At 43.1% G+C, this 13,495-nt stretch overlaps 1 protein-coding gene across 3 annotated transcripts in view; it reads left to right on the top strand.

The window, feature by feature from the left end:
* The window catches only part of asxl2 (ASXL transcriptional regulator 2), a 61,291-nt gene that overhangs the window by 21,272 nt on the left and 26,524 nt on the right, over positions 1 to 13,495 (top strand). The window contains exons 3-5 of one of the 3 annotated variants that reach the window (XM_029251160.1): positions 1,193 to 1,195; positions 3,001 to 3,109; positions 12,950 to 13,091. In XM_029251160.1, the coding sequence (XP_029106993.1) occupies positions 1,193 to 1,195; positions 3,001 to 3,109; positions 12,950 to 13,091 (254 nt within the window). Of the gene's footprint in view, positions 1 to 1,192; positions 1,196 to 1,224; positions 1,574 to 3,000; positions 3,110 to 12,949; positions 13,092 to 13,495 lie in introns of those variants that run through there. The other 2 variants (XM_018743713.2, XM_029251162.1) reach the window with 2 other exon arrangements.

A 13,495-nucleotide genomic window follows, 5' to 3' on the forward strand; every position in this document is an offset into this window, starting at 1 on the left:
TGTAGTGTACTGTGAAAATGCAGAGTCCTCCGCGAAGACCTACCTGATCGATCCCCTCGCGTTCCCACCAGCTAGCGCTCCATCGATGAGGTCGCTCGGCTTCTTTAGAAAGTTCTGGCCTTCTGCCTTACAGTTAGTTATACCTGTTAATTTGGGAACAGGTGTTAAAAATCCAGGGATTTGTTTTCATTGACCAGGATTTCATTTGCTGGAGTGATTCATTGTGAAAGTTGATGAGGTAACAACTCCTTCTTGCAAGCTGTTACTTATCATCCATTAAAGCGTTGGTCTTAATGTGATAAGCAACACTGTAATGGCAGCCAAAGCAGTGGTTACAGCTGCTGCCTCGCACTCAAAGAACCTGGGTTTGAATCCCCTTTCCCACTTGAGCAAGAGAGTTACTCTGAATTGCTCCTGTATTATAATCCAGTAAAAATGAGTAAATCACTGTAAACCAGCTAATTATACAAACCTAATACTGTAAGTTGCCTTGAGCAGAGGTGTCAGGCAATAAAAATGTAAATATATAATGGTAGTGAATATATGATAAAAGTCACCTTGCTACACAAATGAACTTTGAACTTGGCTTGTTTTTATAAGTACAGACTTGCAGATGTTCAAAGGATTTATTGGCTGAAGCATCCAGATAAACATACATATATACGTACATTATGTCAGAGCGAAAGAGGTGAGGCATTTTCAGGCGGTCATTAACGTGCAGTAAAGAATCTAAAAGAGGCAATGGTACACTGACCTTTTGCAGCAGATGTATTTTCCAGCGCAGTCATTCTGGTTCCATGAGCTGAATGTGGGATTTAAGAGATGTATTATTCTTAATCACTACAGGCTTATTTTGTGTTGTTGCTTTATTAAAAACATTGCTGAAACATTTTTGGTCTGCAAATCTCTTCCACAAATGCCATCAGCTGGTTCCTTGTGTTTCTAGCAAGCCTCATTACTTAATATAGGGTGGGTGTAGCTTTCGGCTCCTCATAAACAGATTGTTTAACCCCTTTATAGAACATGTTGTCCCGTTGCTTTGTTGACTGGGCGTAATTGACCTGATTTCTTTCCAATTTTTTTCTTTCATTATGACATTTTTTTCTCCATTTTTCTGTAGTTTACTGTCTCCATACAGTTCTAATTATTTTGTTTCTTTGCCTTTTTTGGTATCATTGTCTCTGTCCTCCAGAAGGTAAGAAAAAATCTCTCTTTAACCGCTTTAGATCTACTAACCAGTGCTCCCGTTTTGTTTCCTCCTCTTGCATGGTGTCTACAAGCTGTCCCTTCTGAACTCAAACACAGCACCAGGTGTTTGCTGTCCCTAGTCCTGAATGGATAGTGCTTACTCTGAGAAGGACTGAGTGTATGAAAATGGTCTTGGTAACTGTATCTTTTACTTGCAAATTAAGACCATCTTCATGTTGGCAGTAACTTGAGGCTGTGAGCTATTCTAACATGAGCTGGCATGCTTAGCCACACAGGACTTTGGGAATGAGTTTGAAATGCACTGCTCTTGCTTCTGTAGTCTGTATTTCTGCCTGAAAAGTGAGACAAAGCTAATCATTTTGGGGTAAGGAAACTCATTCTTTCCCCTCTCATCCTTTCATCTGGACGTGATATCATTTCTTCTGCAGATTACTGAGCATATTAGGAATTCATAATGCCTAATAACATGATGTATAGCAGAGTTGTTTTCCCTGTTGTTTTTGTTGTTGTTGTTGCTGCTGCTGCTGTTGTTGTTGTTGCTGTTGCTGTTGTTGTTGTTGTTGTTTTTAACTAGATTTAAAATGTGTGTAGGCATTTTGTGTGTAGACGTCTTTTTGTTCTTGTTTTAACTGTTGTGCGCGCTGGTATTTCTAACAGTGTTTTACGCTTTTTTGTCATTGCTCCGGAACGCCATGTGAAAAAGCACTGCTGAGGATCGCAGTGATGAGGAACATTGCGGTTAGACACAGTTCAAAGCCATCAGAATAGACTAGTTTTATATCATGAGTGAGGAAGCAGGGGGCGTAGTGGTTAGAGCTGCCGCCATGGATTAGAAGGACCCACGTTTGAATCTCACCTCCTGCTGTAGTACCCTTGAGCAGGGTACCTAATCTGCATTGCTCCAGTAAAAATAACCCAGCTGTATAAGGGGTAAATCACTGTTAGTACCTTAACCATATAAGCCTCTTTGGAGAAAAGCATCATCCGAGTAACAAATTAATAAACGTTTATCTGACTCGGTTTAGTTTCCACCTTTGTGTATGTAGTAATGGCAATGCATTTTTTTTTTTTAACTGCGAGAGAACGTAACATGTTTATGTGTATTCTTAATGTGTAGCCTTAGGGCACACACTCCCAAAATTACCATGTCCTGGTTTGGATTTCAGAGGTATTGGTCTGGACCTATCAAGGATTTTACTTGGTTCAAATTTCAGCTCTTCTTTGGCACTCTGTGTGCAGCAGCGAAAATAATAATATCAGAAACAAAATAACGACAAGATTATTTTGACAGTTGTGCTTATTTTTATGGATGTCTGTAAAGTTTCAATGTTTTATTAATGCTACACTTCCGCATTAAATATCTTACTTATCTTCAAACAAACACATAAATATTATGGTGTAAAATCCATTAAGTTGTGATATACATATACCTGCTGGGTGACTTGTAGTAATGCATAACACAGTATTGCATCATGGGCGCATTTTCAACAAAAGCTTTGAGTCTCGCGAGCACATTGTATAAGACATGCCATTTCATGTCATGAAAGGATAGCAGGATGTCAGATTTGACTTGACGTGGTTCTTTCCCCAATGAAGGCACAGAGAAGCAGGCCACCCCCCCATCAACACATCCCCACCCCAAACCTGCACCACCCCGAAACAGGAACACAGCAGCCTGAGATGGGTGGCTGAGATGGGTGGCTGAGATGGGTGGCTGAGATGGGCGGCTGTGATGGGAGGCTGTGATGGGCGGCTGTGAAGGGCGTAATTGGCTCTCTCTCCTGTTCCTAGTGGGACCTCACCGCTGGCGTGCCTGAATGCAATGCTGCATGCCAACTCCCGCGGGGCCGAGGGGATTTTCTACAAAGTACCTGGCCGCATAGGAGTCTACATGCTAAAGGTTAGTGCGTCTAAATAACAAAGCGGCTGGATGCACAGAGCCACTCTATGTACGGAAGAAAGAAGCTGTGGGGAATGAATGAAGTCCTTAATGGCCACCACTCGAATGCTGTTTGACAGAACTGAGCAGCTGGCCCATCATACCAAATACGAAGCCACTGGTGCCGACAGTGTTCTCAGGATTGCTTAAAAAACACTATCTCGGGTAGTTTGTTTAAATGGGAATCTATGCAGCAATGGTGGTCTTTATTTAGAGGCTCGATGTTATGTGGGAATCTTGATGCGAAAGGAGCTTGCCCGGGCTTTCTGCAGTAGACGTGCAGAGCCGGCTGCATCTCAAGATACTGTGGCAACACATTGCCAAGATGCTAATGAGAAATAGCAGAAACCTGTGATCAGTCTTCATGCTGTTTAGTATAAACACAGCGGTGTCAGGCGCTCCTTTGTGGCTCCGAACCCAACCTGCTGTAAGTGCATCTAAGTTGTACTGCGTTATTAGTAATGTGTCAGTTGTGCAGTATAAAATGCGTTTTTCCATTGTTATGAGCATATATATGACACTATTATTCATTTCTTTTCCACATGACCCTGATAGAACTTCTGATTTGTGTCGTAATTATTTGCCATTTGTACACGATTAGTTCCCGCACTAGAAGATATGCCATTGTCGAAGCAAAAGTTGTGTAAATTGCATTTTGTGCATTCAGGCTTAATCTGTGAACTGCAGGTGCTGTGCAGAGCTGCCCACAGTGGTCACGAAGCACTACGCGGTCATTTTTTCCTCCCACAAACCTTTAATCACCAACCGTACCGAATGCCAGTCACGGCTGAATGGCTATGAGCAAATCCCAAGGCAGTTATATGCCGAGCATGGCACACCCCCCCGCTTCCGTGTTGACGTCCTGATCCCGGGATGCATGTGAGTTCAGATGGAGTGCAGCCCGCCCTCTCTGGCAACACCCCATTTCGGTTCCCTGGCGTTAGACGTCCCCGGTTCAGCTTCGGTCACCCTGCGATGGTGACGTTCAGCTCCTCCATCGATCCGTGCGGCCCCCGTGATATCGCCGCGGAGCCGCTATCGATCCGGGGGGGGGGGGGGCTCGACGGAGCCAGCGCCACGTTTCCATTAAATTTACTGGCTCGGGAAGGCACATGCAGAGGCGTGTTTATTGATCTACTGAGCTCTCCATTATATTCCCCGCTCCACAGTAGCCAATTCCAGGTCCTCTGGGCAGTCTTCTGGCTGCCTGTTGACAGTGCTGGGCTCTCAGTTGAATGCATGGTTTCCATATGACCCCTACCAAATTCAAAGCGATCGTAGCGGGGAGGTGATGCGCGCGATAAATCGCACTGCCCGACATCCATTGTGGAGCAGGCCGTGCAGCATCATCGGCCCAAACTCCCAAAGAGCGGCTTCCCCGTCTGAAATTGTGACTTTCGGATGGTCGGCAATTAAACGAAAACGGCGCCTTTTATTTAAAATGAACGCTCGCGGTTTCAGCGTCTGTTAATGTTCCGAGACTGCGGCTCGGAGGAGTTCTTCATAATGGAATGGCAGGTAGAGTGAGGCTTGACAAATAGCTGCGTTTCTCAGTTAATGTGCACTTGTTAGCGCTGTCACTGATGTGTGCTTTGCCGTGCCAGCAGAGGTCACGGTGACACGGCTCTGACTCTTGCCTGCCGTGGTCCAGCTTTTCACACCGCGCGGGACACCCTGGGAGGCACAGAGAAACGCTTCTCGGTGGACGGAAACACACGTTTGCGCTCTCCCACAAACCGTGCAATCATGTTGAATTTCGCTATTAAATTTTTATGTGCTGTATGTCAGCTTTAATTTGTTTGCACTAATAGCTTGCAATAAAACTGTTCTGCATAAATCTGCCTGAACTAATCTTTTACAAGCGGAGCTGTATTATGACTGAAATGGTTTGGAATACATTTCATAAAATGACATTAAATATTATGGTGCATGAAGACTACAAATAATGCAATATTAACTTAGGTACATTTTGGTAAACTTTGCTTAATAATAATAATAATAATAATAATAATAATAATAATAATAATAATAATATTTTATCCAAGTACCAGCTACATGAGTCATAAGTCAAAACTATTCAGCTTCTTCTGGGTAGGGAACGTTGAAATTACTTTAAATATTTGAACTAGGCAGTATATGTAATTTCTGTAGCAGCAGATATACACTTTAGACCTTCATGTTTTTTTCAGAAAGCCGCACGACGGAGAACTAAAATGGGATTTACGGATTTCCTGGCAAAATTAGTCAACTGTGTTTGATATCTTGGGGTCAGAATGCCGAAACAGAAGTCCAAAGGGTGCATCAATTCACTCTGCACAAGGCCTGAATCTGATAGCTTTTTATGCAATTATACAAAATGTATAGAGTTTCCTTGTAGTGATGTGTCTGCACTTTGCTGATGTACAGGATTACCTGTGTGGAAACATAATCTTTAAGCTTCGCTCTAATAGTTGAAAAAATTCTAATGAACGAATGCCATTACATTTATCTGCTTTGTCAGATTATGGCTCAAGCTCAGGAATGAATGGGTATTGTTGCCAAAATGACACAGCTTTTCTATCTTTATTTGAGGTTACAATCTTCCACCAGACCCACTGGGTGTAATAATGTCCTATTTTGAGGGTTCGAAGCAGGGACGGAGGGGGAAGAATACAGGTTTGTAGAGATGCTCTTGGCGGGTCCCTCTCGCACTGTGACTGGTCTGTCATCACCCCTCTCGGCCCGCGATGACCGCACCGTCTGCCTGGTCAGTGACCGGACGTGCACTGTACCCTCGTGAGGAGTAGCGCTGCTGTACGGAACCGTAACTATGAAGGAGCATCCCGGTGATGGTGATAGGTTTCACCCCGTTACCCTTCCCGACAACACGAAATCATTTTCTTGAAGCTGAATGTTTGTTGTGTTTGTCCAGTTTTTTTGGCCCTCAGCTGACACGCTGTTTGGTATTGGGTTGGAGATTTAACTTGTGTAAGATGTTAATCTTTAACAGTAGTTCCTGGAAGGGAAAATGATAAGCTATTATCATGCGGTTTTGTGCTCTTCTCTGCTTCGCTCTACGAGTGAATCGGGAAGTGTCCTTGTTAGGCTTATCGACCTGGGCGCTTTGTTCCTAATGTGCGAAGGCGGCTTGCTGGATTCCGCTGCGATGTTGACCGATGGATTCGCCGCACCCTTTTTGGACGCTTTGCTTGACCTCGGACAGAAATGCGCGGAACATATTTTCCTCCACGTGAGTTGCTGCGCTTTGGCACGATTTGTTGCCTAATGCGCTGATTGTGAAAAAAAATGGGATGAGCACGTCTCTGCAGCAGGAGCTGCGCTGCAGTACAAAGAGAAGCATATCTAAAAATCTCTACTGCCAGGATCAGATGTCTACATTGCTCTTACACTGTATGTCTCTACATGTCTGGTTGTTGAAGTACTTGTACATACACATAAGGTTACATGTATCTTGACAGTTGTTTTTTTTTTTTTTTTCTTTTTCTTACTGACCTGATGCCGGCTTTTCTTTTGATATGAGATCACATCACTATGTGAAGTGTCTTCGAATGATGAAAACGTTGGCTTTGGTTAGACAGCTGGTTGTGGTGCTCGGGAAATTTTGTGCATGCATTTTCTGTAAATCTGCTTTTCTGATGTGTCCCGTCGTTGCTCTCTTTGTGTGTGAAGCAGCTGAGCAGCCTGCAGGTGGGATTCTCTCCGTTCATCACGTGCTCAATCTGACAGGTGCGCTTATGCTCACAGCAGCACGGAGTATTGAGGATTTAATGCAGATTACAGAACAAAATATAGATTACCAAGTGCAAATATGATGGAAGATAAAAAGTGGATTGTCTAAAATGGCTGGCTCGTACCTACATGTAGCTGATGATAAGATCTGCAGTAAAGCTGTACAGAAACTAGTGGGCCATACAAAAGAGGGCAGCGATAGATTTGTCATCAACATATGATGGTACTGGGACAGATCCATGATGTGGTGTTGTCTGAGGCGCTGGATTTGTGCCAACAGCCGGGCACTGTGACATCTTGGATCCGGTCTTTCACCCTCTGTTATAAATAACAGACTGGCCCTCTGTGCACCATATCCCAGCTGTGTTGGTTACAGAAAACTGGTGACCAGCGGTCTAGTATACGAGAGGCCAGGGCTGCTTTACCAAATGACTCTGAATGGGGTGATGTCCCGCAAGTTGTGTGGCGTTTAAGGAAAGATTGAAATCCTGCAAGTGTGCAGATGCCGCACATAAGGTGCAGAACTCACATACACGTGATCTGAAGCCGCTTGTCCCGAGCAGGATCACGGCAAACCGGAGCCTAACCCAGCAACACAGGGCACAAGGCGACACACCCAGGATGGGACGCCAGTCTGCCGCAAGGCACCCCAAGCAGGATTCGAACGCTAGACCCACCAGAGGGCAGGACCCAGCCAAGCCCGCTGTGCCGCTGCGCCACCGACCCCCCTCGGAGGTGCAGAACTCTGGCAGTAAATAGGCTGCATAAATGAACGATTGTGGGGAAGCTGTGATCTGGATCACACCAAACTCAGAACACTTTATTGCCAGTATATAGCATGCTTCAGTTAGCTGTGGTTCAGTGCCAAACATGAAATGCAGTGTAAAAATTTACAAGGGTGTGAAGGAGAAGACAATAATAATATACAAAACAACAGCCATATACAAAACAGACACCATGTACCAATTTACTCATGCTGAATGAAAGCAATGAATCACATAACATGTTTGTTTTCACTTTATCTTCTCTCGGAAGTGCTGAATTTAAGCTGTATGTTCAGTTTAAAAATCGCAATATTTGGAGTCTCCAACGAAAATCAATGGAGCACTGTTGGTCCAACCTGTTATAAACTAATGAAATGGAACCTGTAAAACTTGTAGGAAATGTTCCCATCCCCCTAGAGCAGAACTGCCAAATGCCAGAATGACCGTGGAGCAGCGGTCTTCAGAAACATTGGCGCTGTCTACTGTGAAACCACATGTCACAGCAGCACTTTTCAGAAGGGACTGCATAGTGTTGGATAGTGTCCTTCCCACTCCAGGCCCCTTTCAGAGGCAGTAAGTCCAAGAAAACTATGGCTTCATGGCGAATGCTATTTACAGGTGCCCGCGGTGCCAGGCTATCTGCTTGAGTCCTCAGGAGTCTGACATTCTAGCGGATTGCCTTGCCTGTCGTCTCGCTTCATGAAAGGAGCCATTGTCAGGAGAAGCTGGAGAGCGTGACTCCTCAGCCCACCCACACAACATAGTGAAACAAAGGCAGGAGAGAGAAACTCAACTCTTGTTTCTTTATGGGGGGTGTCATTGCAGGAGAGCAGGAATCTCTCCCTATCATCACTTTGTGCACCTGATGGCACAGCCACACAGATGTAGTGTCTTTATCCGTTGTAGATGAAAGCTTAACTACTGTGCTTATGTAGTCTGTGTTTTTCATGATGTGCATAGGTACAGACCAGGATCTGCAGAAAACATCTGTCATTCAGTGGTCTGCAGGCTGCAAAATACAGTTTTCCTCATCAAACAGTCCTAATTCATTCTTGAAAACAGACCAAATTTTGAAAAACCAGACAAGACAGTAACTTATTTCGTTATCACTTAGGAGAAAAAAATTCAAGTTTGTTCCAAGTTTGTCTCAAGTTCTCCATAAAATCACCCAAAATGATGTCTAATATCATAAGGAAAAAGTGCTATAACGCATTCAAGATATACAGGACAAGATGTTACACCCCATGTGTATATTACAACGACTGTACACAAGGACCCAGTCCAGTCAACCTCACCATGAAGCCACAGAGAACAACATCCAACGTTGCCACCATACATCTCTGTGACTCGAGATCAAGAAGCTTAACCTCCCTTCCTAACCAACACAACCACAGGGTACCAACATGAGTATATCTTTGAGGTTGTCAAGTGGGCACCTCTCTTCATCGGCGTTTCATTGAATTAGGCCCACGATACCCCCGAGAGGCTCAGCAGTGCAGTCTGGCGTCTCAGACCCACCCCTCCTCCACACACATGTTAGATGCCCTTCACCCTCAACAAATACCGCAACTTCACAAATAAAAAGAAAAAAAAAATTGAAGGAATAAAAATAACCGTATACACTCAATCCTTAATGATTGCACATTTTTTTGTGGTTTTACTTTTCACAACCTTTTTTTGAATTATAAATGTTTCCGTGAACCTTTTTTGATCGCGCATAATTTTAGTATCAAACGAGTATCAAACATAAGCTGGTATAGAAAAAACTTCCTTACCATTCTATGTCTGAGGGTGTTTATAAAGTCTACATTTGGAATATAGGCAAGAACAATGAATTCTGTTTTAATCTCATTAATTTTTTGTATAACTTTTTTCCTTCTACTCTAAAACATAAATATGCAGAAATTAGTTCAATATTAGTTTAAGCTTTTTAAGCTTTTCTGAGTCTGTAGAATAACAGCGTGCCTTTTGCAGAAATTTTATTTTCTTCATGGGTGAAAATGAGGGGCTAGCATACCTAAAGTAGATTTTTAAAAACTCTGGTTTCATAAAGTAAGCTTAACCTCATGTATGTCATGCATGTGTTCATGTATACGCTTACTCCTTTTGTTACAAATGACTCAGTTACAAATTTCCAAAAGATATGCACATTTTTCTAGTTATATATTTATTTTTCTTACATTTTCTTATGTCTTTTCTAAAATTTGAGCTTGCTGCTGAGCAAACGTGGCCTGTGCTTACATACCAAACCATTAGTTGGCAGTAAAATGACAAGAGTGTGAGATCAATTAAATTCAACTTGATGCTGTTTACAGCTCAGGCCTGAGTGTCGTGATCAGTAAAAAGATATGAATAAATCAAAGGACGTCTGTGTGGTTAAGATATTAGTAATTGTGATTAGTAGTAAAAGTGTTTTTGGATTTACAAACTAGTCGAGTTACAAGCACTCCAGGGCCCAGAAGTGTTTGTAAGGTAAGGAGCCAGTTTATTTTGCTCTTCCTTCAATCAGCACCTTCACCTCCTAGATATATGTTTGAACTTGGTGCCACCATAGTTTTATTCCTGATCTGAACAGCATGATGGGAACTTCCATTAGGAAAATAGTTTTTTTTTTTTTTTTTTTTTTTTTAGTGTTTAACATACAGCGTAGATAGCATATGCGCATTTGTCATTATATATACAAGGTCAGGAAAACAAAGGAGGTGGTACAGGCTTTCATGAATGGATTATGAGAGAACAATGGGAACTGAAACCACTAAATAAAAATAAATTATTTTATCAAATGGTACAACAGGATTATGTTATTGGTACAGTAAGTGAATCTGATTCGTGCAGATATCCGATTAAGTAGCCTGAGACAAATCGAATAAACTGCTGTCATAGTGAGACAAAAATTCTGATTCTGCCTACCCTGACGATGCCAAGTTGTTAGTTCTCATATAAAATCGTTAATACTTACTTTGTCATGATGGAAATTGGATTTGCTTTCCTGTTTTCTGCAAGACAAAGCCATTTAAGCTTCTAAAACCCAATCACTGGACCATGCCAAGATGAAATTGTAAAATAAGAGAGCAGCAAGAGCGAATGGCGTACAGTAACAGATCTTTATTATAATGTCAAAAACTGCACAGTGTTTTCCTGAATACATGCAATTTGTGCAAAAAAGGCAGCATGTCACATAGTAGTTAAGGATCGACCCTTATAAACGAATGCCTGTCAGTTCAAGTCTCATTAATGGTCCTTCTGGAATACCATCAAGTAAGGTATTTAATTTTGCTGCCTACATTAACTGTATAAACTGGTAAAATTGGGATTTGCTGCAGATAAAAGCATCAGCTAAACAATTAAATAATTCGTATTGTCCTCCCTGTTGTTTGTTCAGATGGTAAGCGTGTTACACGTGATTTGCGTCATATTTAATTCTCGCTCAACCACGGCCAGAAGTGAACATCGAAAAAGCCGAACGCAAATAGGTGTCCTTCAAAGGGGCTGTTGACACAGGTGATTATTTTGGTTCCAAAGTACTTCGCTCATCGTGCCAATCCAAGCTAAATGCAGTTGTTTGGCAAGGCTACATCTATTTCCCCCCGCCCTGCCTCCTGCGAGCAAGCAGCTCTGCTCTTAAATCACCGCACTGTCAAAATGATTGGCAGCTGAAGCCAACGGCAGCTTTCTGCTCAGAAGTCCCCTGATTGCTGTTTTATGTGCTCTCGCCCACTGAAGTTTTTCTCATGACCTAAAAAGAAATCCCAAACACAAGGGAGGCATCGGCACGGAGTACAAAGGACTGACTCATACGGCGGGGGGGTGGGTTTAAGACAATTGAATGAGGAGTCCAGAACTAAGGCTTCCCTGGGAATTCGTTTTACATCTGAGAAATCCCTGTGATTATCTGGGAAGGAGAAAACTAAGAGCCTCCAGCTCAGAGCGCAACACACTAGAACAGAAGAAGACCTGGGGATATTTTTCAAGAATGTGGTAGGGAAAGAAAGATGAGAAATGAAGCGGAAACATTGCTGGAGTTACTATTAATTTTGTTTGTTAGCTGAGTTTATCCGTAGTGACTTAACATTTTAACCGTTTATGCAGGTGGGTACTTTCACAGCACAGTTTCAGCCTAAATTCTGTCCTCAGCGGTACCACAGCAAAGCACATGAACATGAGCTGGTAACCTTCAGTTCAATTAATTAACCATAAGGACCAACTCTCATTAGGAAGAAAAGTGAGTGCCCTTAACCACTTTGCTTCCTTCTGCTGCCATTTAGAAGAGTCACTGGTAATCGCAGCCTTTTCCACAATAATTAAATTAAACGTGATACATTTTGCACTTTTAATATATACAATTGATTTTTTTTTTTTTTTTTTTTAAACCAATGGAAATGTCATATCAAATGGCTGATTAGTTGAGTCTTGAACGGTAGAGTCTTTAGGGCGAAACTAAGCTCTGAGACCCGATGTGTCTCTAAAGCCGTCACACACGGGCCTGCCTTTTCACAGGAGTGTTACCTGCCGGAAGCAGTCATGGCAGAATTGCAGTCACCCAAACAGACTGTCAAACTGCATTGACCTCATACTGTCTTCATGATGCCATCTGGCCATGACTGTAGTAAATCCCTGGGAGGGAACAGAGGCATATATCCCATGTTGCACATCTTTTATAAACAGGAATTTAAATCTGGTAGGGCGTCCACCCTGAAGATACTTGTGGAATTCCATCCACATCCATGCTCTTGACAGCATCTGTCCTATGTCCCTGCTGTCCCGTGTCTTTAATCAGTGTACTAGTTAAGAGCAGCGGGATTTTCAGGCTCCTCTTCCCAGCACGCACTGAGGAACCCAGTGCCGCTAATCATCATCTTGACCGCGTTCAGTTTCGTTGCCCTCTTGCCTCTGGAGAAGCCGCTGGGGTTGATCAGTGCCAGTATAGTCATAGTTACACTCAAACAGTGAGCACCATGTGGAGACTGGAGCCAGAACAGCGGTCAGGGAGCTCTCCCTTGGTTTACCATGTCCGCTGTGGAAGGCGCCGGCACTGTGCTGTGCCTCAGAGCACTTCTGCAGTATATCATTAAGACAAATTCAGTTTGGCTTCGCTGACAGTGAATTATATGCACATTTTAAAGCCAGCATGTAGGTATAAGAAAAGCAAATCTGAGGATATTTCTGGTCACATTCGTGTTTTCAAGATGGGTCATTCAAGGTTAGAACGAGATTCCGGGATGTTGACAGTGTGCAACATCTTAGTTGTTGTCTGGTTCTCCTCTTTTGTTTCATTAATTGGATGCTGCTGCTGTTCTCTTCGAAACAGAAGGACGTCTCGGACAGCGCAAAAGAGCTGTCAGAGGAGGGATCAGAGGAGAGCAGTGACAACGCCTCCGACTCCCAGAGCACCGAGAACGGCAGCAACTCCAACACCAAGGAGAGCGGGAAGGGCAAGTGGAGGAGGAGAGGTAAACGTTTCTCTTTTTTTCTACACCGCTGTATTCTCAGTCGTGCGCTTTGGTCGACGGGTCCGGAGGATTGCCGTAGAGTGGAACCCACTCCAGCGGTCAACCATCCAGGGCAGTAATTTAAACTTGACTTGATTTGTAGCAACAGCACTGACTTTGAAAACTGAATGCATGATCAACCCTGAACTCCATGGGGGGGTCCTGTGACATAAAATTAAATTTATCCAGCTGTTCAATAACTTTCGTAAAGCTTTGTTCGTTGGGAAAAAGGTATGACAGCGTGAGAGAGTGCGGCAGGTTGTTATATCCTTTGGATAGTGAATAACAGTGAAAAATAGCACTGCCGCGTTCGGGGAAAAAAAAAAAAGGCTTTAGTTTTTTTCTTTGCATTTAAAGCAGTGGTT

The sequence above is a fragment of the Scleropages formosus genome, chromosome 1 (genome assembly GCF_900964775.1).
Source record: "Scleropages formosus chromosome 1, fSclFor1.1, whole genome shotgun sequence".
Taxonomy (NCBI): Eukaryota; Metazoa; Chordata; class Actinopteri; order Osteoglossiformes; family Osteoglossidae; genus Scleropages; species Scleropages formosus.